The 23,362-nt window shown below is 39.1% G+C and overlaps 1 protein-coding gene across 3 annotated transcripts in view; it reads left to right on the top strand.

Moving 5' to 3' along the window:
- The window catches only part of DROSHA (drosha ribonuclease III), a 70,835-nt gene extending 51,201 nt beyond the window's left edge, over positions 1-19,634 (top strand). For all 3 annotated transcript variants that reach the window (XM_063400538.1, XM_063400545.1, XM_063400555.1), the window contains exons 24-33: positions 2,700-2,770; positions 3,794-3,838; positions 6,625-6,782; positions 8,364-8,469; positions 11,986-12,127; positions 13,095-13,177; positions 13,291-13,394; positions 15,384-15,476; positions 16,266-16,312; positions 19,197-19,634. In XM_063400538.1, the coding sequence (XP_063256608.1) occupies positions 2,700-2,770; positions 3,794-3,838; positions 6,625-6,782; positions 8,364-8,469; positions 11,986-12,127; positions 13,095-13,177; positions 13,291-13,394; positions 15,384-15,476; positions 16,266-16,312; positions 19,197-19,327 (980 nt within the window). In that variant the 3' untranslated portion in view covers positions 19,328-19,634. The remainder of the gene's footprint in view (positions 1-2,699; positions 2,771-3,793; positions 3,839-6,624; positions 6,783-8,363; positions 8,470-11,985; positions 12,128-13,094; positions 13,178-13,290; positions 13,395-15,383; positions 15,477-16,265; positions 16,313-19,196) is intronic.
- The last annotated feature ends 3,728 nt before the right edge of the window (positions 19,635-23,362 follow it).

The raw sequence follows: 23,362 nt of genomic DNA, 5'->3' as shown, positions 1-23,362 counted from the left end.
GACACCTGCTCCCTGTCTGATGGGAGCAGTTCAGTCACCATGGCCTGGCAGAAGATGAGCAAGTTCATTGCTTCCGGTAGTGCTTGAACAGACATACAACCTCAGCCCTGAATTTTAAACTGCAGCTTGCTTTCTGAATGCATCACGCACTCCCAACTGAGTCACCAGACTACTTCCTCTGTGTCCTGCTAACCTGTGAATTTGAGTAAATACCTTTTAGTCTTTGCATTTTTCTTACAGGTAAAAAGCATGGCAATATGCCATGGCTGGTGTAATAAAGCTACCCTCGAGCTGAGGGTGAAGGAGAGTTGTGTCAAATTTGCTCTTGGGTGCTAAGATGCTGATTGGTGACTGGCTGCGCTGGTCTGTAGGTTTATATTGCAGATGAAGTCAGGGCCTGACCACAGTTAACAAGAAGGAGGATGGAAATCTCATTGGTTACATTTGCACAAGCTCTATTTTAAATAGCATATTTTTATGAATCTTTACTTGTTTGAGTACACAAAGGAAGTTAATCTCACTGGTTTGACTTCATATTCATCAAGGTGTACTGTGCAAGTTACTAGCTATGGGAATGGTTTAGCCCTGATGCAGGTCTTTATATACTACATGAGCTCCTAAAGCATTTTGTCCTGCTTTGAAAAATAGATCATAGTTGGCTTAGATGTCAACAGTTCTGTGCATTCTGCCTTGGGCCAGATTGCATTTCCTCTTATCAAGAAATAAGAGTTTTCTTTTTAACTCTGTTTTGCTTTCCATAAACGCTTTGATCTTTAATTTAAAAATAAAAAGCAAACAGAAGAGGAACACTAGATATGTATCTGTGTCTTTGTTCATAGGCTTCAGCTTGTCTAGGATGCAGTGATGAGAACTATTTGGCAAGCATTGGGACTTGCTGAGAGAGCAGGCTGGCTGTTTTAACCTCCAATACAAAGCTGTTCAGAAAGTTAGTTGAGCAATAAGATTTTGTCTCTGCTGTAGCTAAAATCTGGGAGCTTGTTAAGGGACTACAAAATATATGTAGGGTCTAGAACTCCTACTTGAGGCTCTTTTACAAAGTTTGGTGCTTCATCACAAAGTCCCTGTGACGAAAATGGAAAACTGAAGTATGAGCAGGCTGCCTGGGAATGTTTAAAATTTTGTGCTCTTGTAATATTCTTCTGCAAAATTAGTCCTATAAACCCCCAAACTGTTCTTTGAGGAGTCCAGAGAAGGCAGTGGACCTAGTGAGGAATCAAAGGGGAAAGGGAAAGGGAAAGGCAAGGCAAATAATTTTCTTCCCATGTGTGGGGACGTGCACTCCCTTTCTCTGTGTTCTTGATGTAGCTGTGTATTCCATTTGCTTTTATGCTTACAATAACAAACTTGAGATCTTCAGAAGCTCTCCTGCAGAGCATATCAAAGGAAAAAATGTTGATACTAAATTAAGAAGGGCCTGTGCAAATACACACTATATAGGGTACACCCAAAAATATAATATGTTAACACAAGTTTTGCAGAGCTTGTTACTGATGGACATGTGGAGAGGGCTAGTGAGGGCTGTGTGTGAAGTTTAAGAAAGAAAACAAACGTAATCTTCAGAAACCAAGACATGTAGAGATGCCGTTTCCAGTTCAAACAATAAATTATTGTGATACCAATAAGAAGGAAGCTCAGGAAGACCTTGAGCTTTGCAATAGTCCTGATACATCAATAATATGCAGAGTGTAATCTTGCTGGAAGTATAGAATAAATGGCAATTATTTGCTAGTTATCAAAATGTATTTCATGCGTTTTCCTATCTGCAAATGTTGTTGTTGTGCTTTATCCCCCGCCAGCAGCCAAGTCCCACAGAGCCGCTTGCTCACTCCTCCACCAGTGGGATTGAGGAGAGAATCAGAAGGGTAAAAGCTGGAAAAGTCATGAGTTGAGATAAAGACAGTTTCTTAGGGAAAGCAAAAGCTGTGCACACAAGCAAAACCAAACAAGAAATCACGTCACTGCTTCCCATGGGCAGGCAACTGTTCAGCCATCTCCAGGAGAGCAGGGTGCTGTCACACATAGCAGTACCTTGGGAAGACAAACACCATCGCTCCAAGCATGCTCCTTTCCTCCTTCTTCTCTGCACTTTATATATTGAGCATGATGTCGTACAGTCTGAAATATCCCTTTGGTCAGTTTGGGTCACCTGTCCTCCCAACCTCCCAAGCACTCCTTAGTCTCCTCTCCAGTGTGGCAGTACCAGAAGCAGGAATGGCCTTGGCTCTGTGAGAGCCCTGCTCAGCAATGAGAAAAACATCTCTTGTGTTATCAACCCTGTGTTCAGCAAAAATGGAAAACATATCCCTGTACTAGTCACTGTGAAGAAAATTAACTCTATTCCTGCTGAAACCAGCACAATTGTGTAGTTAGCTGTTTCCTGGAAAGTACTTTTGGAAATATATTGCATCTAGGTTAAACTTTGCTCTTTTGATGTATCATTTCCTATCACTGATATAATTATTTCAGGTTTTTCTTTGCATTTTATGACTGTTGATTTATCCTGGTATTTAACGTGCTTTAAACTTCTCCAAAAAATAGGTGTTCCTACAAAAAACATGCTTATAAAAATGAATGTGCTGGAGATGAAGAAGTCCAAGATCTTTGACTTTCTCGTGCTTAGTAATTTTCTAAGTACTAATTGCATTATTGACCTTTGACATATTGGTCCCCTCATGTAGGAGCTGTTTATCTAGAGGGAAGCCTGGAAGAAGCAAAACAATTATTTGGACGTTTGCTTTTCAATGAAAAGGTATTTGTGTACTTACGTGGTTTGATTTCCAGTTCAAAAATAGCTTGGTATGCTTTCCTGTCCATTGTTTTACTTAAGGATCACAAATGAACAGAAATACTGTTTTCTGTAGTTCCTGGAAATTGAATCAGGACAGCAAGGGCCCAGGTAGGGAAGGGTGGGTGGTGTGGGAAACCTGGCAGCTTCCATTCAAAGTGCTGCTCTGAAAACAGAAATGGGTGCTGGGGATCCAGGTGTCAGGCTCTCGGAATGGTGCACATGTCAAGCAACTATTCTGTTTCATCAATTAAGTCATCCTGCCCTAAAAGCTTTAAATACATATATATTTAGAAAAGAAAAAAAAAAAGGAGGATGTTTCATTCAGCATTTACCCAATTGCACAATTACAGTGTGCAAGACTAGATCAGAATGTATCTTAGATGGATGTTGGCTAGAACATGTGCTGTATAAAGGTGAAGGAAAGTACCCATTGCTGGAACAGCACATGTGGCAATGGTGAAATGAATTGTATATTATTTTCCTTCCTCTAAGTCTGTAAAATGACAAAGATTTTTATTTCTATTATTAGAAACAAAAGTATTTGGAAGCCTATTGTAACTCAGTGTTTGTTTGTTGCTCGGTGATTGTAGTGAAGGAAGCCTTAATGAAATAGAAGAAAATAAGTGGGTTTTTTTTTTTCTTTTTCAGTCCTTGCCTTTGGAGAAGTCAAACTTGCTACTGAGGAATACTTGCAAATAAAGTTAGTCCTGAGGCTTAAACAAATCTTTTTCTTCCTTTAACCACTTTTTATGTGGTTCAAGGATTTTTCCACCTCTTTGACACAAGCTAATTGGGAGAACTACAGGCAGTTTGAACAGCAAATACACGATTTTAAAAATTAGTTTGCCAGCACTATTGAATTTGCAATAAGCAGAGTCAGCATCTGAAATAGTTCAGTATTTCAAGTAATGACATTTTATTTAGTACTGTGGAATTTGTTAAATGACTCCCTTGAGCATTAAAGGCATCTCTCAATGTTTGCAGGACCTGCGGGATGTATGGCTTAATTATCCACTACACCCACTCCAAGTAAGTGTATCCCTTTCTGTAATAAATTTCACAATTCCATTTTATTTTGAGGGATGCTTTTCCATAGGTTTCCATTGTGATGACATCTCAGAAATTGGGATAAAGAGTAACCAAAGGAATATATATATGCTTTCCTTTGTGTTTGGTTTATGATTTGTTTGGTAGGTTTTTTAAATAAGTAGTGAGTTTCTGCCTCTCTGAGAATTAATCATTCACCTGTCCTTGGCTCATGTTTGTTATATAACTGTGCCTATACAATAAATCCACTGAGAGGTAACATTTTGATAGCATCTTGTTTGTCTTCTCTAAGTTGGAGGAAAAGGATGCAAAAGCAATCTATTAACACATTTTCTTTACCTGAAATTAGGACTGAAACCTTAATAGTAGGAAGGCACATTAATTGAGTGCCACAAAAGTTTTGATTTGATTCTGTTTTGATTTTGTGTGTGTGGGCCCATTCAGTGATAGTGTGGCTGTTTCATTGAATCCGGTCACTTTAATACCACGTAAACACTAAATTACAAAGGTGTCTGAAGGCTAACTTGTCCTCCATGTATCGAAGGATACAAGTTCACAAGCTGTCAGTTTATGAGGCCGGAAGTTGGGAGATTGATGTCCCAGCCCATTCTCCATTACTGAATTCTTGGGCAGACGTAGAGCAAGGCTCAGAGCCTCTCTGCACTGTAGCTCCTTGTCTTCAGTGAAGGCAGGAGTGTGCGAGGGTGCTGCAAGAACAGCAGTGAGTGCTCAGCCAAAATCTTCAGCCACAAATCAGTGCATGAGAAGAATTTTTACAACCACATCCCTCTGAGTAAATACAAAATACTCTTAATAGGAAGGTAACATTTTGAGATTCAGCCCTGGCTGTCCTGCTTGGTGGCACATACAGCTCCAAAGAAGATTATTCTTACCCAGAATTTCTTTCTTTTCTCTTACTTTATTTTAATCTTTTCATCCCTGCTTTTACAAAGAAGACTTGCAATCTGCTTAGAAATTTGCAACAGTCAGTGTAGGAAGCTTGTAATTTCTTACTACTACCTTGACTTGTGTGATGAAAATTGTTTTCTTCCACATCCCAAAATCATCCTAGGTGGGGTTTTGCCAGTAGGTGAAACACAGGCTGCTCAGGCTGGTCTTTGGGCACAGCTAACTTCAAAAAAGACATTTTTAAAAATTACTAAAAATCACTGTAACAATATGCCAAATAAGTTCACAATCAATTAAAAAAATGCTCAGGGTAAGACAACAGAGTTACAGGTCTTCAGTTCTGTGTATTTGGCAGTAGCCAAATCTGTAGAAATGGCTCTGAAAATAAGTGGTGTTTATCTGGATACACATGAACTCTTTAGAAAGAGTCAACATGTAGACAAGTCCTGCCTCACAGATGTATGGGAAGTTTCAGGAGACAAAACAGCATGTGAGAATGCAGATGACACTGGGTTACTGTCTGCTGGGTTTCCTGAGAGGCTATTGGAAAGACAGTCAGGAGAGGCTTTTAAAATTTTTATCTTTTTTTTAGGAAGCAATAAAAAAAAGCAACTCCAGTGAAAAATGTCAGTCCCTAGCAGATTTAAAGGAATGGATGAAACATAAGAAATGGAGAACAGGAGGGAAATGACCACATCTTGCAAGGAATGGTGATCACTGGCAGATTTCCCTCGGGATCTTTGCTAAAGTACAGGCTGTTCTCATTGACAGCCTAGGGAAGAGGATGAGCAGTGAAGTGGCAGTTTGTTGACAGTACCAAATTATTTCAGGTAGCAGGGACAACAGCAAACCGAAGAATTGCACTCTGGTTGTGAGAATGCAAGGGTGACTCACTGTGGAGTTTAAAAAAGCAGAAAAAATTCTGTGTAGGTTAATAGAAAGGGCTGTGCATGAGGAAGCAAAAAGCAGTCTCAGCTCCACATGCAGCTGAACTCCAAAATAACAATTATCACCCAAGTGTGGGATTTTGGTGCAAGAGTATTAGCTGTATGAAAGTGTGAACTGAATGCTCAGTACTGAAAAAAAGACAAATCGAATGTAATCAATTAATAGAAGTGGGACAGAACAAACGAAAAATTATCTCAATCCCAGTTTAAAAAGCTGTGGTTATTCTTACTTTTCTTTTAGGCATCCTCTTCTGGACAATTCCTCCTCTTAAGGCATTACTGTACCACAGAAATGCTCAGAATGGGTGGAGGAAATACTTAAGCCATTTCTCAGCTCTGCAAAGACATTTAACAGTCATAACATCAAGGACATCAGACAAAAAACTGATAAGAAAAGATACTGATCCAAAGCAATCATTTTAATTTTCTTGTGCTAGTGTGCCATCTTCAATTTCATATTCAAAGTATTTATTCTTGATTTTTGATACTTAGGAAAGTGGGAGAAATTGATTTGAGTTTTGTCTTGTCTTGACATGCTGTCAGTCTGCCAGCCCAATTCTAATAATTTTTGCTCAGTTGCAAACAGTGTGATAATGTTGGAAAACGCAAAGTGTGCAATTGTACATTTTGTGGAAGTTTGTATTACGCTACAATGCATCAGCATGTAGAGACATGCAAGTGATGTGTTTAAATGCCTCAGCTGCTACAAAAGCATGCATAGGAGCTCATCTCTCCTTTGAGTGGTCATTATCCAGGACAAAAAGGCAGAGGAAACTTGATTTTCTCAGTTCAGCTGTCCATGGAACTTGTTCATTGTATTCTTTGCCCTTAATTTAGAGAAGGCTTGCTTTTCTCTGAAAATCTCTGCAGCAGTCTGAGTTGGTCATTAATTACACTTCATTTTTCTTGCAGCTGCAGGAGTCCAATACTGACAGGCAACTCATCGAGACCTCTCCAGTTCTTCAAAAGCTTACCGAGTTCGAGGAGGCAATTGGAGTCATCTTTACTCATGTTCGGCTTCTAGCACGTGCATTCACTCTGAGGACAGTAGGCTTTAACCATCTGACTCTGTGAGTACATAGCAAGAGTCCTCATGTAGCTCTGTTGGCCCTTCTGTTAGAGTATTCCAGGTTGCCTAGTTTGTAAACAAACTATGTCACATTGATTTCCTGGAACAGGGCAGCTATGTTCACAAGCCCGCCTGGCTCAGTATGTCACCTCTGACAGCAGTAGTCAGTAGCAAATACCTTGGGAAAGACTGTAGAAGGTGTTGGAGATGTATCCTGGTGTTTATTTTGAGCTTTCTGCATGACTGATATTTGTACATCACTCCTGAGACTGTAGCAAAACATACCTGGAGGTACATTTGGGCAGAGAAAAGAAGTAACATTATGCTCTTTGGTCCAAGCACGGCCGTTGTGTTCTATTGCTTGCAAAGCTGCCAGACCCTGTTTTCAAGCAAAACAGTATTGTAGAATATGATGATGAGTTGGAAGGGACTCATCAGGATCATCAAGTCTAACTCCTGGCCCTACATAGGACAGGAATCACACCATGTGCCTGAGAGTGTTGTCCACACACTTCCTGAACTCAGACCGGCTTGCTGCTGGGACCATTTCCCTGGGGAGCCTGTCCAGTGTTAAACCACCCTCTGGGTGAAAAACCTCTTCCTGAAAGCCAGCCTAAACATTTTGACTCAGCTTCATGCTGTTTCCTTGAGCCCTGTCTCTGGTCATGAAAGTGAAGAGATCAGTACCTCTTCCTCCATTCCCCTCTGCAATGAGGTCTCCCCTCAGTCCCCTCTGGGCTGAACAAAGTGACCTCAGCTGCTCCTCATATGGCTTCCCCTCAAGACCTTTCACCATCACACTTGCTGTTGGACACTCTCTAATGGCTTAATGTTGTCTTTATGTTGTGGCACCCAAACCTGCCCCCAGCACTGGAGGTGAGGCCGCCCCAGCTCAGAGCAGAGCAGGACAATCCCCTCCCTTGCCCTGTTGGCCATGCTGTGCCTGATGCCCCCAGGACAGGGTTGGCCCTCCTGGCTGCCAGGGCACTGCTGGCTCATGTTCAACTTGCCAGGTTGAAGGACCCCCAGGTCCTTTTCCACAGTGCTGCTCTCCAGCCTCTCATTCCCCACCCTACACACACAACTGGGGTTGTCCCAGACAGAATTTGGCACTTGTCCTTGTTAAAGTTCATATCAGTGGTTATCCTCTCCAGGATCTTGTGTGAGTTAAAACCTTGATCCTCTTCCTTTTTGTGAATGGACAGACATTTTTCTCTGTTTAAGTCACTGCATTCATTAGTTCATTTCCTTAAAACAAGTTTGAGGTAGAGATCTTATCCCACTACAGATTTGATGTCAACTGCTCTTCTCCTTCATTTAGTCTGTGATCTGTTATCTAATGATTGCATTTACTTGTAGCTATCCCGATTTACTTTTTGCCTGTAAGTTGGTGTTACTACAGTAATGAGCTATGTTTTCATCTCACCTGATTAACACTGAAAAATTGTCTTAAATGTCTTTGGAAATGAGCAGCTCTCACTTTCATATCACTCTTCATTTTAATTTGTGTGTGCATGCTGGTTTTGGTTTATTCCTCACTGAGTGCTTATTGATTTTGCTGCATTGATGTCTCATTTTTCAGAGGCCACAACCAGAGGATGGAATTCCTGGGTGACTCCATAATGCAGTTGGTAGCCACAGAGTATTTATTCATACATTTCCCTGATCATCATGAAGGGCACTTAACGGTGAGACTGCCATCAATCATATTCTCCATAAGCACAAGAGTGGGATGGAGACTGAAGTTATCGGAACAGCTAGTGAATTGTTCTGAGTTTGATTAATAAAAGAAGCCTCAGGAACCACTGGTCTTAATAAGGCTTTGTTAATTTTAAGTCATGAGCACTGCAATGAATAGAAAATGGTGATTTATGAACCCACTGCAATAATTTCTGTTCAGTCTGTGAAATGGATCAAAAATTTTAAAAATGTCAGCGATGAAATAGAGGGCTAAGACTAGTTTTTGTTTAAAGATGGGTGTCTTAACCAATTATTTAAATAGATGTGACTTTTATTTACTCCTGATTTCTAGTCTGTTGAACATGCATACAGGCAGGGTTATACAACCTGATAAAAAGTTTTTACAATTTATTTTGGTCTGGTTTTCCTCTTTTCTTCAATCTGGAGTTCCTGGAGTAGCTTTTGAATTTAATTTTACTATTGTTATATAGTTATCTGTTGATTGCTATAGCCTTTTAGCCTCTCTTATCTGGGCTTTGAACAACTAAGTTTAAACATAGCGTGATAGTATGAGTAGTTTTTTCCTGATTGATTCATTTAGCCCTGCAGCTGGAGAGTTGTGGCTTTGTCTGCAAATAACAAATTTTCTTGGGCTTCCTAAATTTTTTTCAGTCTACTTGAACAGCAAAGCAATATGTGTGTCAGGAATGTGAGTCAAGTTTTCTAGTTAAAGTTTGGAAGTAGCCTAATTTTAGAGTGGTTTCCTCAGATCAATAAAGGGATGACAATGCTAAATCTCTAGCAGGCAATGTCTTATCAATAATATGATTCTTGAATCTTTTGAGCTAAAGCTGTTTACAAGAGAAAAAAACATTACATGCTGTAACTGAAAGTAACGAATTTTTCTTCACCATTTCTTAAGTTTCTGTTACATTTGTATGGATTCTTCTGCACCATTCAGGAGACAGGATATAAAGCCTGGTGGGGTTTTTTTGCTCTCTACATGACTTTTAAGAATGTAGGCATCTGTAGTTTTATAACTCTTGCAAGAACTATTTGGTCAGGAGGATGTCAAGTGTTGCTGTTAGTGGGTGTAAATGCTCAGGACAATGTCTTTCTGTTACTTAATGTAATGATTAGTGAGTTGGAAAGCACAAGCTGCACACTTCAGGTTTTAGACAAAACTGCAAAGTTGGAGTGGAGTGGGTGCTGAAAACTCATAAAGATATGAAGCAGCAGGCAATGGCCTAAAAGAAAATTTGAACTCTGGAGATGTGCATGTAGAGAAAAAGATCCTAAAATGTTTTTAAATTTGATGACAAATGAAATTAGACATGAGAAAGGAGATAAAGTGGAATCTGAAGAGAAATGGCGAACATTAAGCTGTCATCTGGGAACATACTTAAATTTGAAATAATACTAGAACATCAGCTAAACGATGTTTGGTATGTTAAGGGAAGTTTTGGTCAAGGATTCCACTTTACTGACAATGCAGTGGCTTCCCAGTGGAGTGATTGCTTGTGGAGAAATGTCTGTAAATTAACTATATTTCAGAAAAAGGAAGGACAACATAGTCTCATCTATGTACTTGGAGATAGCCAAATAATGTACCAGAAAAGACATTGACATTTTGTTGGATGTTGGAAGATACAGCTTCTCCAGTACTGGATTATGGATAGGTTCTTCTGGTACAGTCATGGGTGGTATTGTTTTGGGTAAAGATGGAAGATTTAGGAAAAAAACTGCTTTGTAATTAGAGTCAAGCTCCAGCTGAGCATCTCATGTGTCACAGTGTCTGCAGTGATGCAGGCTGTGTGTTACCAGTGTAGAGACTAACTCTAAAAAAGCTGCTGGAAAGACACAGGGACTTTCTCTTCTCTGTATCATTAAGAGGAATTTAGTTTCTTGCCCAATCACTCTTGTAGAGGAGGTGAATTCTGATACAGACCAAGTTGATAATCACAGTGGTATGAGGATAACTGGGGTTTTTTCTATCTAATTCACTGGGTAGTTTATATGTGCTACTCTTTGTTTTATGATACTACTAATCATTATTATGGATTCCATCAAAATAAATAGTCTGCAAACACAACAAAATAAATCCTTCTTCTCCCATTATAAGAAACAGATTTTTGGCCATGGGACACTGCACTTCTGTTTCTTAGGTTACATATTAGGATATTGTACTTAGGGTACTTAGGATATTGTTGAGGAAAGTATATTTTATTTATCTTATGGACGTAAAAGGAAAGAATTTTGAAAAGGAACAAGTAGTAAATGAGTTTAAACAAAGGTTAGGGAGGCAGGTAATGCTATCTGCAGTTTAGCTAGTTTACGAAGATCAGGTTGTGAGTATCTGCTTCATACATCATTGGCAAACAAATTATGGAGATACTGTTCTTTATTTATCTGTTCTGAGAGATGAAGTATCAAGTGCAGCAAATAAATCTTGATTTTTCATAAGCTCAGTTGACGTGCTGGAGCCAGGTAGCATATAACTTGTATCTAATAAGCTGAGCAAATGTGATATGGAAGACAAAGAGAAGAAAAAATGTGCGTGCAGCATCTCAACTCTATTGCACATAAACTGTGGAAAAGAGAGACATTCTTTAGTTCTCACCCCTACCTCCTACACTAGCTCTAACTTCTTTAATGCTGTTCCATTTAAAGCAAAAAAGCAAACAAGTGGGAAAAAATGTGACCTTGCCAAAGGTTCAGAAATTCTCCCTGAAATTCCAAAACACTCCTTTAAGCTGTGTGGGAGCTCTATGTCTTTGTTAGAGCTCTATTTAAGTAATCTGTCTGGAGCCAAGGTTAAGTATTTTCATGACATATCCTTGGTATTGTCATATGTGGAAGATGTTAGGGCAGATCTGTGTCCAGGATGCATTGGCTCAAGTGTGCTGCCTTCTAGCAGAGACAATAGTACATACAGGCTGTCCATCTGTGTTTTTTTTTTTCCTCTGGCCAAAGGAATGTAGCAGCTTCCTCTTCTGCTCATTCTGAAACGCTAAACTATCTTGCTTTAATGTGTATTTGTTTCAGTCACCACATTATATATTATTTGGTGGAAACTGGGGACTGTTCCATGGACTCCAGAATATTGTTTACTTACACTTTATGTGGGAAAAATTTATACAACTGTGTATTACTTAAACTAGGAAACTACAGGTTAGCTGAGGAAGTACAGGACTCATGAAGAAAGGGTAATTTTTCTTTGCAATAAGAATAATTGCAAAGAAGCTCACAAACAAGTGTTTTATATGCATGATATATATACGGAAGTGATGTGTCTATAGAATAAGGAAAGATTGGTGAGAATTGAAACAGAAAGAAAAATCACCAGAAGAGTGACAGTGTGTCTCTGTATAAATCACTTGAGATGTCCTGAATCAAAATGTCAGTAAACTGAGAGAAGTGAGAAACCTCAAGGACAAAAGTAACTTTTTCTCCCCAGCTCTCCTCAGTTTTGTAGTTTGTTATTGGTAGGAGTTACTATGGAATGGAACTTCTTTCCTTTGCAGCTGTTGAGAAGTTCTTTGGTGAACAACAGAACACAGGCCAAGGTGGCAGAAGAGCTGGGCATGCAAGAGTTTGCCATCACTAATGACAAGACAAAAAGGCCTGTAACTCTCCGAACTAAGACTTTGGCTGATCTCTTGGAATGTGAGTTAATTTGGTTATAATAACTTGGTATTTAATGACTTCCTTTTCCTTGGGGCTTGCTTAAGAAAACCATTAGGAATCCCCTAAATCGTGATTAAAAATGTATGGTCAGGTTTCCAAATGAGTTATCCCTATACCTCTGAAAGCCAGGTTTTTGAAGACTAGCCTACATTTTTGAGGTCTGTATAAAAGCATGAAGGAGGCATAATTGCAGAGAGAAAGCTGAAGGCTTAGAAATTGAGTCGTCAAGATGCCCAGGTCAAAAGCATGTCTTCAAAGTTAAAGTTTATACTCTGAGTTGAGCTATTTAACAGCACTTTCAGTGTTTAATTAGTATGTTCTTGACACTGTTTTAAGACGAAATAGTTCCTTCAGCAGGTGAATATTTCTGTGGTTCATTTGTCTGCATTTGAGGAGGTTTAAAATGGTCACTCCAGAAGAGGGAAGGCTACATGGCAATGAAATAATATTTTAGTTAATTTTTGGAAATTTTGCTACCTTCTTTCCCATGAAATGGAAAGAGTGATAAATATTCTGCACAGAAAGTTAATCCCTATCTTGTATATTTTGATGTATTTTGCAAGCCATTCAGACCATTTGGCTTTTGCAAAATCCTGTAAACAAATGGAAATAGCACACAAACAGGAGTGATTTGTATCCGAATTATTTTATGGTACCCAGTAGGGATTTATTTGTATGTATTCATGGTCTCCTGGTTAAAATGTCAGATTAGGAGCAGAGTGTTGTTTCTAGCACTTTAAATGACTGGGTGGATTTGGGTAAATCACTTAATCTCTTGGTCAACTTGATTTTCTTTTTCCCGAGTATGCAGGATAATACTCTCATCAGATCACTGCTCTGAAATATAATTGAATGTGGCTTTAAAGTACTCAGAGATACTTGTTTCTAAAAGTACAAGCCAGTAATGCTGTCCTTGGATGAGTGACATACCTTTTTTGCCCCCCAGCCTTTATTGCTGCCCTGTACATTGACAAAGATTTGGAATATGTTCACACTTTCATGAATGTTTGCTTTTTTCCACGGCTAAAGGTAAGATCAGTCAGTTTTCTACTTTCCTGACGCTATGTTTTAATACCTTGTGGCATTTGAAGCTCTTACTACAATCTCTCAATCATAAAAGCGTCTTTGTGGACTTCCTACAGGAGTTTATTTTAAATCAAGATTGGAATGATCCTAAATCTCAGCTTCAGCAGTGCTGCTTGACTCTCAGGACAGAGGGAAAAGAGCCGGACATTCCTCTTTACAAGTAAGAACAGGCATCTTATGGTTACCAGCTAATTATAACTCTTCTTTGTATAGTATATGGAGCAAGATGTGATCAGTCACCCTCTATTTTTCCCATAGTTTATCCAAGCCCTCTAGTCTCTCTTTGTCTGAAGATGGAAAATACTGTTTCCTAAGGTTAAGGTGTTTGAAGCCATTACAAGGAACAGCTACTAAGCATTTTACCTTTACAGTTGTAAGGGAAAATATAGCTTTTATTTTAGAGTGGAGTATTTAATTGGCATATTTCTATATTTGGTTTACTTTTAATGTAAGGAATGGCACTATTAAAAGAGTTAAACAAATGGCTGTTTTGTTATGAGGTCAGGATACCTCCATTCTGTTCTCAGTGACAGATGAAGTTTCTTGATATTATTATGCAAACATAATAATGCCTTATGTTACGCCTCCTGGTTATAGGCACTGTTTCTCATCCACAGGCAGGCACTGAAGGGCAACGCAAGTTTTTGGACATTCTTGCTATGCAGTTCAGCACACAAATGTTCCTGTGTTCAATGACAAAGAGCTCAGGGCAGTGAACCTTTTAACTTGTATGCCTCGGGTAGATACCTGGGGCTGGATGGGATAGATCTCCTTTTTCACTTCCAATTGCTAAATAGTGTAATAAAAAGATAATAAATAACAAACTGCTTCAAAAAGATAATAAATAATAAACCTTAGTCTGTATATTGCATCCATATTCATTCAGTTAATGCAGAAAAGGGTGCAATGCTAGCCCCAAAAAAAGAGATAAAGGCTATGAAAATTCAAGGCTTGTGTTGTTGGGATTATTATGTCACAAAGATATGAAGAATGAAAGTGTAAGTGCATTTGTCACAGGTACTGAAGTAAGGTTCCCAATGCAATTCAGTGACAGTAACAGACACTGCACTTCAGAAGTACCATCCCCTGAACACTGCAGCCAGTGCTCTGCGGGTCTGACTCCTCCCTGTCTCTGTGTGAGGGTTCAGGGCTTTGTCTTGAGTGAGGGGGATGAATTCAGTAAAAAACAATTTCCTGTTTTTATAAAATCCACGTAGTATCAAGTACCAAATGTTTGTTTTGTTTTGCTGTGATGATAAATTGATTTTTATAGTACAGCTCAGATCTAGTAATATGCTGTTATCTTCCTATTATCTTGTTAAATTCCTTTTCTTGGGGTTATCTGTTTCACTGCAGTCAGTACTATTGCTTTTAAATTTAGGGTAGGTTTTATTTGCTCTTGTCACAGTGCACGGAGAGATAGAGTACTTAGTTAGATACTTTAAAAATTGATGTGAAATTCCTCCTCCTTCTAAAAAGAAACAAGGTAGCGGACAGAACTTGATCTGAAAGTGGGGAGAGATTTGGGACAGCAGTAAGAAACTGCAAAAGAAGCAATTCATTGCATATCTAGGGAATTACTGTTTCCCTTTTAGATGGTTGTTGATGTATGTCCTAGACTTTAGGTCAAATGGAAAGTTTGTTTTGTGACAGACTAACTTTTCAAAGCTGATGGGAAATTTCTTTGTACTGTGGTAATTCAGTGAAGAGAGCTACCATGTCTAATAAAGTCCTTATAAAATCTTGCTGCATGCAGAACTCTCAGGGGCTAAACTTCTTGTTGCACACATAGTGTATGGGTGTGTTTATTTGCAATTGCACAGCTATGCATAATTTATTGCAAGTGTTTTCACAGTGTTTGAACACTTTAATGTTACAGTTTGCATTTTTGCTTATAGATTAAATAAGGTTTTAATTTTCATGTGGTGCTCCTGAGTGAGCCTGGAATAATAAACATGATCAATGTAAATACTGTTCCAGTAATCTCTGGGTTAATGTGATCTATACACACATCCTTCAACCCTTGCTCTACATTTTGCATTGATTGCACTTCATGTATTGACCAGACTGAAAGCTTGGTGAGCTATGTGCCACAAACAGGTTCTGTGTTTTAATAATCCCTGCTTGAATAAAATATTTCTTCTTTCAGGACCTTGCAGACAGTGGGACCTTCTCATGCCAGGACATACACAGTAGCTGTTTACTTCAAAGGGGAAAGAATAGGATGTGGTAAAGGTCCAAGGTATAGTAAAAATTTAATTACGTGGTGTTAGGGTGTGGTGGTGTCCAAAATGATTAGCCGTGGAGATAGACCATTGTATGGTCTGCCTTAGAAAAGGAAAGCTGTAGAGCTTTCTTCAAACTTCTCTGCTTCAGGAGTTCCTGAAGGGTTCTGTGTTGGTATAATTTTGGATCTTGAGCTTTTTTTGGTGAACTTGCCTTCAAGGTGGCTGGCAGTGCTAACTATTTGTGGCTCTCATACTAGAAACTGCAGAACAGCTTCCAGGAAATAATGTCTTAATCTTGATATTTGCTACTGGATTACTATGCAAGTTACACTGGCAAGTTAAGAGTGCCACACTATTAAACTTTTCCTGAGGTTACTACTTCTAGGCATTTTGTATGGTTTTAAGGGTTCAAAGACTTGACCGTGAACCCCAAAAACCTCATTTTATGCTACCGAATCTGGTGGTAGTTATAAAAACATCATTGCTTTTTTTAATATCCATGCATCTGCAATTTTGTTCCTTTTTTTCTCTCAAGTAAAATCATATGCTTTAGAGAAGAATGGACTGGAATATTTTGTTATTGTTATTGATCTAAGTTAAGAAATATTCTACTGGAGCTGTAGTACTATTGCTCACATATTTGTGGAAAGGCTGATATATCATACACTCTGGGAATTACTAGCTGCTGGTTATCCAAAAAGTTTCATTACGAAAGAATAACTAGTGCTTCACTTTGTCAGAAACTTTAGTTTATTCTGTACAGCTTAGATCTCATGTAACATGTTTTTGTTTGGTTTTCACAGCATTCAGCAAGCAGAAATGGGAGCTGCAATGGACGCACTTGAAAAATGTAAGATATTTGGGCAACAGAGAATCTAAGGTTTATTTTTTTGCTCTTTAGTGAGGCAAGGTGCAGAGTTTGTGGGGGCTAAGTTTTGAACAAGACACATGCTAAGTACTGTCAGCTTCTAAGCAGCAGGTTTTCCTCCTGGTACTTTCAAGACAGTTTTGTAGCAGGCGAAGTTAATATGATCCCAACAGGTATTTAACGAGAGCTGATCAGCTACAGAGGGTGCAACTTCAAGGGAACCCTGTGCAGTAAAGTGTCACTGAGGTTTTCCATGCTTATGCATGCAGTGGGATAAGACTGCATAGTCTCTGATGCTTGTCTCACCCTTTTATTTAGTGGAGGAGGAAAGTGCGACCTTAGAAAATAAAATTGATCTCAGATTATCAGTGGACTAGGTTAAAAGCTAAGAGGCAGATCCCCAACAATTTAAATCAATCTTTGTCTGTGAAGAAGGGCTAATACCAGCTGCAGATCTGGGGATCTGTGTATACATCTCTCTAAATTACCTGCTGCATAGCCAGCATGGGAGCAGTCCTTCAGTGAAATGTAGTCTCAGATGTGAATGAATGTGGGCAAGCTTCTTATATGAAATAACTTTGGTCAGTTGGGTTCAAGTGCCAGGTGTGTGTGACCAAATAGATTATAAGCATTTTGTGCAGCAGAAATTCTCTATTGAGAAGAACATGGGTAGTCCATTTTTTGCATTTCATTCAAAATAAACACATGCAGTTCCTCAGATGTCAAAGGTTTTTAATCTGTTTTCTCTGCTTGTGGAAATTCAAGAGCTTGAAAAATTCAGAAGGCAATAAATCTGTGTAGTTCAGATATGTTTTTATATCCATCTGCTAAGCATATACTTCTCACCACCAGTAAATTTGACAAGTAGAAAAATGTAACTTCCCTTCTCTGCTGAGTATCTGCAAGATGTTACTGAAGTTTTCTTTGAGTGAATTTTCTTGTGACAGTATCACCACTCAAGAGAGCTGTGGGTTTCGTGGCCTATCAATCCAAGGACTTCACAGCTCTCTTCTGACATATATATTTGTTTAAATACCACAGAACTCTAGAGGTCTGTGCTCTTGCTGCCCTTCAATTCAAAACAGAGCCAACTTTCAAATTTGTTTCTCTGTGCCTTGCCAGTCAAGTTTTAATTTTCTTTTGGGACAGAGGTTACACAATCCTTAAGGGCCCCTGTTTTGTTAGGCATATGGTTGTGCAGTGGTTTGGTTTTGTTTTTAATGCCTAAGTAGTTAACTTCAGGTTAAAGTAGTTTTCATATACCTATTTATATGATAGCCATGATGAATTTATTACCTGATTTTCCTTCTTACCATTCTAAACATATTAGAACAATTTGCTACCAAGCTGAGTTCTTAAAGAATCATGTTATAGGCACAGTACTGAAAATCTGATTTTCATTTTATGGGGCACAGGAGCAACAAAATATCCCAGAACTCCATTAAACAAAGCACTAGTGTTTTTAAAACCAATTTTGTTTAGATTGCTCTCTGGTTTAAATAAATATACTCTCCTATGCCCAAGTTGTAAATAACTGATGAATAAACCTTTTATTCCTGTAGCAGATATATAATAAAGGGCACAAATTTCACTGTCCAATAAAACAAAGCAGTAGAAAGTTATTTGGCTCTACCACAAACTCCTGCAGTTTATGTGGCTTCTGCACCATATTCTCTAGCTGAGAATCTGTGCTGCCTGGAACCCATAAAGAGGAGGAAAAGGCTTGGTGCCAAGGAGAAAAAAGATTGGTGCCAAGGTACTCCTCCCTGAGAAGCCTCAGCTGAATTCTCTCTCAGTAGACAGCGAGAGAGAGAGCAGTCCTTTGCTGAGACATCTACCAAATCTGTTTATGGCTTTAAAGGTCAGTGTAGTAACCTTTTGCATTCATCTCAGACTGGTTAGGTAGCCAGTGCTGATCCCAGAGCTCTGTGTGATCCCAGCAGGATTTACCACCAACTGCAGCCTGTCACATACTCTACCACCCCTTTACTTTCTGGCTGGCTGGAGGGTGCAGGTCTACACAGCACAGACACATGTGAATGTCAGCACCTTGGTCATGCAGAAAACATCACATTCTGTGAGCAGTGCACTAAAGTGAGAGCAATTCTGTTCAATTCTATAAGCTGTTTTTACAGTCTCGGTTCTAATGTGTACCTACACATCAGCCAGTGGACAAATGCCTGAAAGCAGAAGCATCCATCTCCCCAGCTATTTCTCCATCACCTCAGCCTTGTCCAGTCTGTTTTAGGCAGTCTTCACTCATCCATGCTCTTAGACTACGCTGAGGCTGTCTTCTGGTATGCAGCCAAGCATTAACTTTTTCAGGAACAGACTGAACTGCATTCCATCTTGCTACACTATTACTCTCCCATTAGGATCCCTGCCATAGTGTGGGGCGTACAGTTGATTCTGCATGGTCTAAACAATCACAAAAGTAATGGAAACATCTGTACAATGCTTGAAACCAGTGGCTCATGCTTTTTGGAGTGAGAACAAGACAAAAATCCCTAACAGCACTGACAGTAGTTTCACATTCATTTTTCAGTATCTACCACCTGTTGCTAAGGGAACAGAATGTAAAATCCAGGTAATACCTGGCCATGTTGCTATACCAGATTTTTTTTGTGAGTGTATTAGATTTGGCAGTGCTTTGTAGCAGGAGAAACAAATGTAAAGAAATCATAAAGAAACCAAAGTCTTATGATACAGTCCTGGTTTACTATGTGTTATAAGAAACAAATGAGTAAAAATGGGAACAACGTTGTTCCCCCTCCCTTTAACGACATCAAAGTTTAAAACAAAATGAGCTGAGGCTTTCTCTGTTACCAGTTTGTTTATTAATGTAAAATATTTCTTCTTGTGTCAGATAACTTTCCCCAGATGGCCCATCAGAAACGGTTCATTGAACGGAAGTACAGACAAGAGTTGAAAGAACTGAGGTGGGAAAGAGAGCATCAAGAGAGAGAGTCAGAGGAGACTGAAGAAGCAAGGAAATAAGAGGAGGGCACAGAATCAGTGGCATATTTACTTACTTAATAACTCTGACTGTGGCCTATGGAGACCTAACCTAGTTTCTTGCAGATGATGAATGAAGAGTGCCTGTTGATATCAAAAAGAAAATTGTAATCTCTTCCTTTAGAAGTGTGTCCAAATATAGTATTTCTTTAGTTTGGTTTTAAGTTTGGCTTTTTAATAAGTTTAATAAGGGTTTAAGCCCTTTTAATTTTTATGAAAAGATGTTGATTATTTTTTATTATTTTTACTGTCTTGTATGGAGTAATAAAGTATTAATTTCAAAAGCTAATAGGAGGGAAAGCTGTTTAACAATTGTCTCCTATGTCTAAGTGCTATGTGCTATGTTGTCAGTGACTAGCAAAGTTATTGCATGAACTCTGCTGTGGCAGAGGAAAGTATTATGAGAAACTGATTCAGCTGAGCACTTAAGCATGTACCTAACTTAAGTTTTGCAGCTTAATTTACTTCTCGAGTCTGCTAAACCAGAGCTTTAACGTTCAGGCCCTTTTCACAGAGAATGGTACAGTAATTAAACGGAGATTCTCTGTTTTGCTTTGAACGGTGGATGACACATCTCAAATGTGACACACAAGTGCGGGGAAGATTGAGGGTTTTTTTTTCAAATCACTGTTATAAGACTTGAAGGAGAAGATAATAATGAAGCAAGAGAATGGCAGTTTTTATAGAGAATGTACACATTGTTTACATTAACAAGTTTAGTTTCTTTCTCAGCTTCTTGTTCTGTCAGGCTGGTGCCTGCTTTAATGGATTTCTTTGACAAGAAGGTATCAGTGTGACCATTACTGTGAAATGGTGTATTAGAAACTTTATATCGGTGCTGTTCCAGAGAGGTTCATTGAAAACAGTCCCAAAGTGTAGTTCAAAGGTGGTGTGCAGTTTTAAGTCACCCAGTTTCCTTGATTTTTTTGGTGTCTCTGGCTTGTATTAGACAGACAGATGTTTCTTCTATGAAAGCTTTGAACAGCACCAGAAATGGAAAATCTACTGTGTCTGTTGGCATTTTCTCCCACTGGTTACCAGTGTTGTTTGTTCTTTTAATTTTGCTGCTTCAAGCCATTCATTTCCATGAAGCTGGTTCTCGGTTAGTGCAGTCCCTTCGTAGGTATTGTGTAGTATTTTTTATTTCTCTTTTCTGATAAGCGAAACCGATTGACCTCTTATTTTCCTTAGCTGCTTGTTTTCTTCCTGAAAGAGAAAAGATGCTTTTTGGCCAGTCGTTTATGCATTTTCTGATGACCCATAGCTTTATGTGTTAGAGTATGGGGCAGCTTTGTGAGCATGGATGCACAGGTCTGGCCCAAGGAATTCCTGCCGACCGATGGAAGGAAACTGTCGCCCGACAGCCGCGCTGCACTGAGCGGCTCCTTCAGCGATTGTCTGCAGCACCTCTCTGTAGTTGTGGGGTGGACATCAGGAAAAGCACTTCATTGCAGGTGCCAAAGTAGACTCCAAATGAAGCTGAGAAATTCAGACTACACAAATGTCTTCCCAAAGTTTCACTTCCGAGCTAATCAATAGTTTATTTTCAGAAGCATACTTTGCTACACTTGCAATGTGAGATGCACTTAAACAAGGGAGGGTTTTTTATGCTTGAGCCCACAACACTACCTCACTTCTTTCAGCCTCTGTGATTTGCCTTTTCCTCATGGATTGATGCTTAAAATCCATTTCAGAGGATGAGAGAAAAGAAAAAAACAAACACATTCTGTAATTTAGAGAGTGATAAACCATTAAAACATAATGGAGGGAATAAAAACAAGGTAAAGGCAGGGAGCTACTCTCTGCTGAAGGCTGCTGCCGTTTGACATTTGAGAAGTGATTGTAACTTCCTATAGCTTCAGTCGGTAAATAAAAAGCTGAAATGCTGTTCAAGAGTAGGAAGCTTGAAAAGCACCAGCAAGTCCCCTGTCCACAAATATTTTGTATTTCAAATTCTTTTGCCCATCTGCTTCTCACAGTAAGGTGAAATGGTCTGGTGCTACAGGGTCAAGTGTAACTGTGTAAACCATTGTTTCATTTTTTCCCTATTAACTGTGACCAGTTTCATATGTTTAATGAATACAAAATTACTTCATTTTCAGGTGTATGATTGCTTAGCAAATTTCAGCATATTGGACATCACCAAAGTACCCCAATGGAATTGTTAGCTCATAGTTTAACATTACTTTCATTATTCCTATATATAATTTTACTTTCAGCTGTAAGAAGACTGCAGTCTTATTCATAAATATTTTTATTAAAATAGATTGAATTTATCAGATAGGCTGTGTTGGGGGAGGAACCCAGGACTCTTCCTTTTCTTCTTTGACCCAGAAACTGCTTGAAAAAACAAACTTTTAAAATAATTCCTGCATTCCAGTTACTGCAGTTAATGAATTTTAGGCTTGCCTCAATTAAATGTAGATGATAGCAGTGTTTTTACAAATGGGGTATTTTCCCTTTTCTTGCTGCATAAGTGTGCGCTTGGAAAATTGCCTGAAGTAATTTTGTTTTCTTTGTCTTCATAAAAAAAACCCCCAAAAGTTAAAAAGATCCTGGTTCCTTTATTCAAACCACAGTGTCATTCTGTGTAAGGGCTGTCCTAAAGCAGTGGCTGTGAACGTTCCTGTTAATTTCAGGAGTTGTGTAGAATGTGAAATGTGAGCAGAGCCCTTTACAACAGACACCAAGGAGGGGAAGCCTCTTCACGTTGCCTTGGTAAAAATTATCATTGCACTCGTGCTAATCAGTGGAACAGCTGTAGCTTATAACTAGGCAGCTTGTGCTGATCTTTTGTAGGTGTGTGGTTTACTGATAAAGTCAGTTCTTTTTTGCTTCAGAGCCTGATCTGTTCTCTAAGATAGAGGTTCTCTTGCAAGATCCATTGACTCGAGTACAAGTGCATGAACAGAGAACAAGATTGAGCTCTCTATAAATCCAACAGATCCTGTGAATATTTTTAATATGAATATGTACAGAGCATTTAATAGAACTGTAGCTGATTTGGTTGGGGATTTTAATTGAATTTACATAAAATTCATGATGTTATTTGTAGACCCCAAGCTTGCTTTGTAAGATTTCAGTTTCTGGAGGATTATTTAACAGCAGTACTAAGAGAACCTTGGTCTCTAATATTGTTGTAAACATTGTTGCTAATAAAGTTTCCCAGAAAAGACTTCAGGCATAGTTGTTACTTGCTAAAACAATTTGGGAAGATCAAAAGGCAAATCCTGATCATCTGTCTCCCTACTTCAAAGACTCTGATTATACAGGCTACATATTTAAATGAAATAAGTGGTTCACTTGTAAAAAGTTTCTTTCTGGTGGAAGTTTGTGAAGCCCTGTAAGAGCTCAGGGAGTTGTTCATCTGCATCATTTACCACTCTGCATTGTCTCTGATGAGGATGATATTGCAACAGAAATTTCTGTGACCCATACATCCACCCTGGTTCTCTCAGTTTCTACCCACTCCCCACATCACAGACTGACATTCTTTCTGGGGCCCTGAGATTAAATCAGCTGCACACTCCAGCAGTGCATATTTCTCTCACACCAGGGAGCAGGCTTACCTTAGAGGCCCTTTTCTTCACCTGCCTGCTACAGGTGACAAAGGGAGCACCAACCTGCACCCAGAGTCTCGCTAAGTATATTTCCCTTTGCCTCAATCATCACTGCATTCCTCAAAAGGATTTCAAAGCCTTTCCTGAATAAGGGTATAAGTGATTTGCCTGTGGCTTGCAATACAATTGTACTGAATGTGTCAGTCATGTCATTTTATTGCTCTTCACAGCACCTTTGTGGAGGGACTATTTATTGTGTGACTAGGAGATGAAAAGGATGAAGTTGTCACTGGGGGCCCGGGCTCAGGATGTCTGCGGGAGGGCAATGATGCCTCGTCCAGTGGATGCCTTAGTCTGTGGCTAAAGTATCGTCCTTGCAAGCCTGCTCCCGTTCTCTTGCTGTGCCTGAGAGCGTCTTTAAGAGAAAAAAGAGAACTTGGCCCTGCAGGCTGGGCAC

Source organism: Prinia subflava, chromosome 1 (genome assembly GCF_021018805.1).
Source record: "Prinia subflava isolate CZ2003 ecotype Zambia chromosome 1, Cam_Psub_1.2, whole genome shotgun sequence".
Classification (NCBI taxonomy): Eukaryota; Metazoa; Chordata; class Aves; order Passeriformes; family Cisticolidae; genus Prinia; species Prinia subflava.
This window is presented reverse-complemented; position numbering and strand designations above follow the sequence as displayed.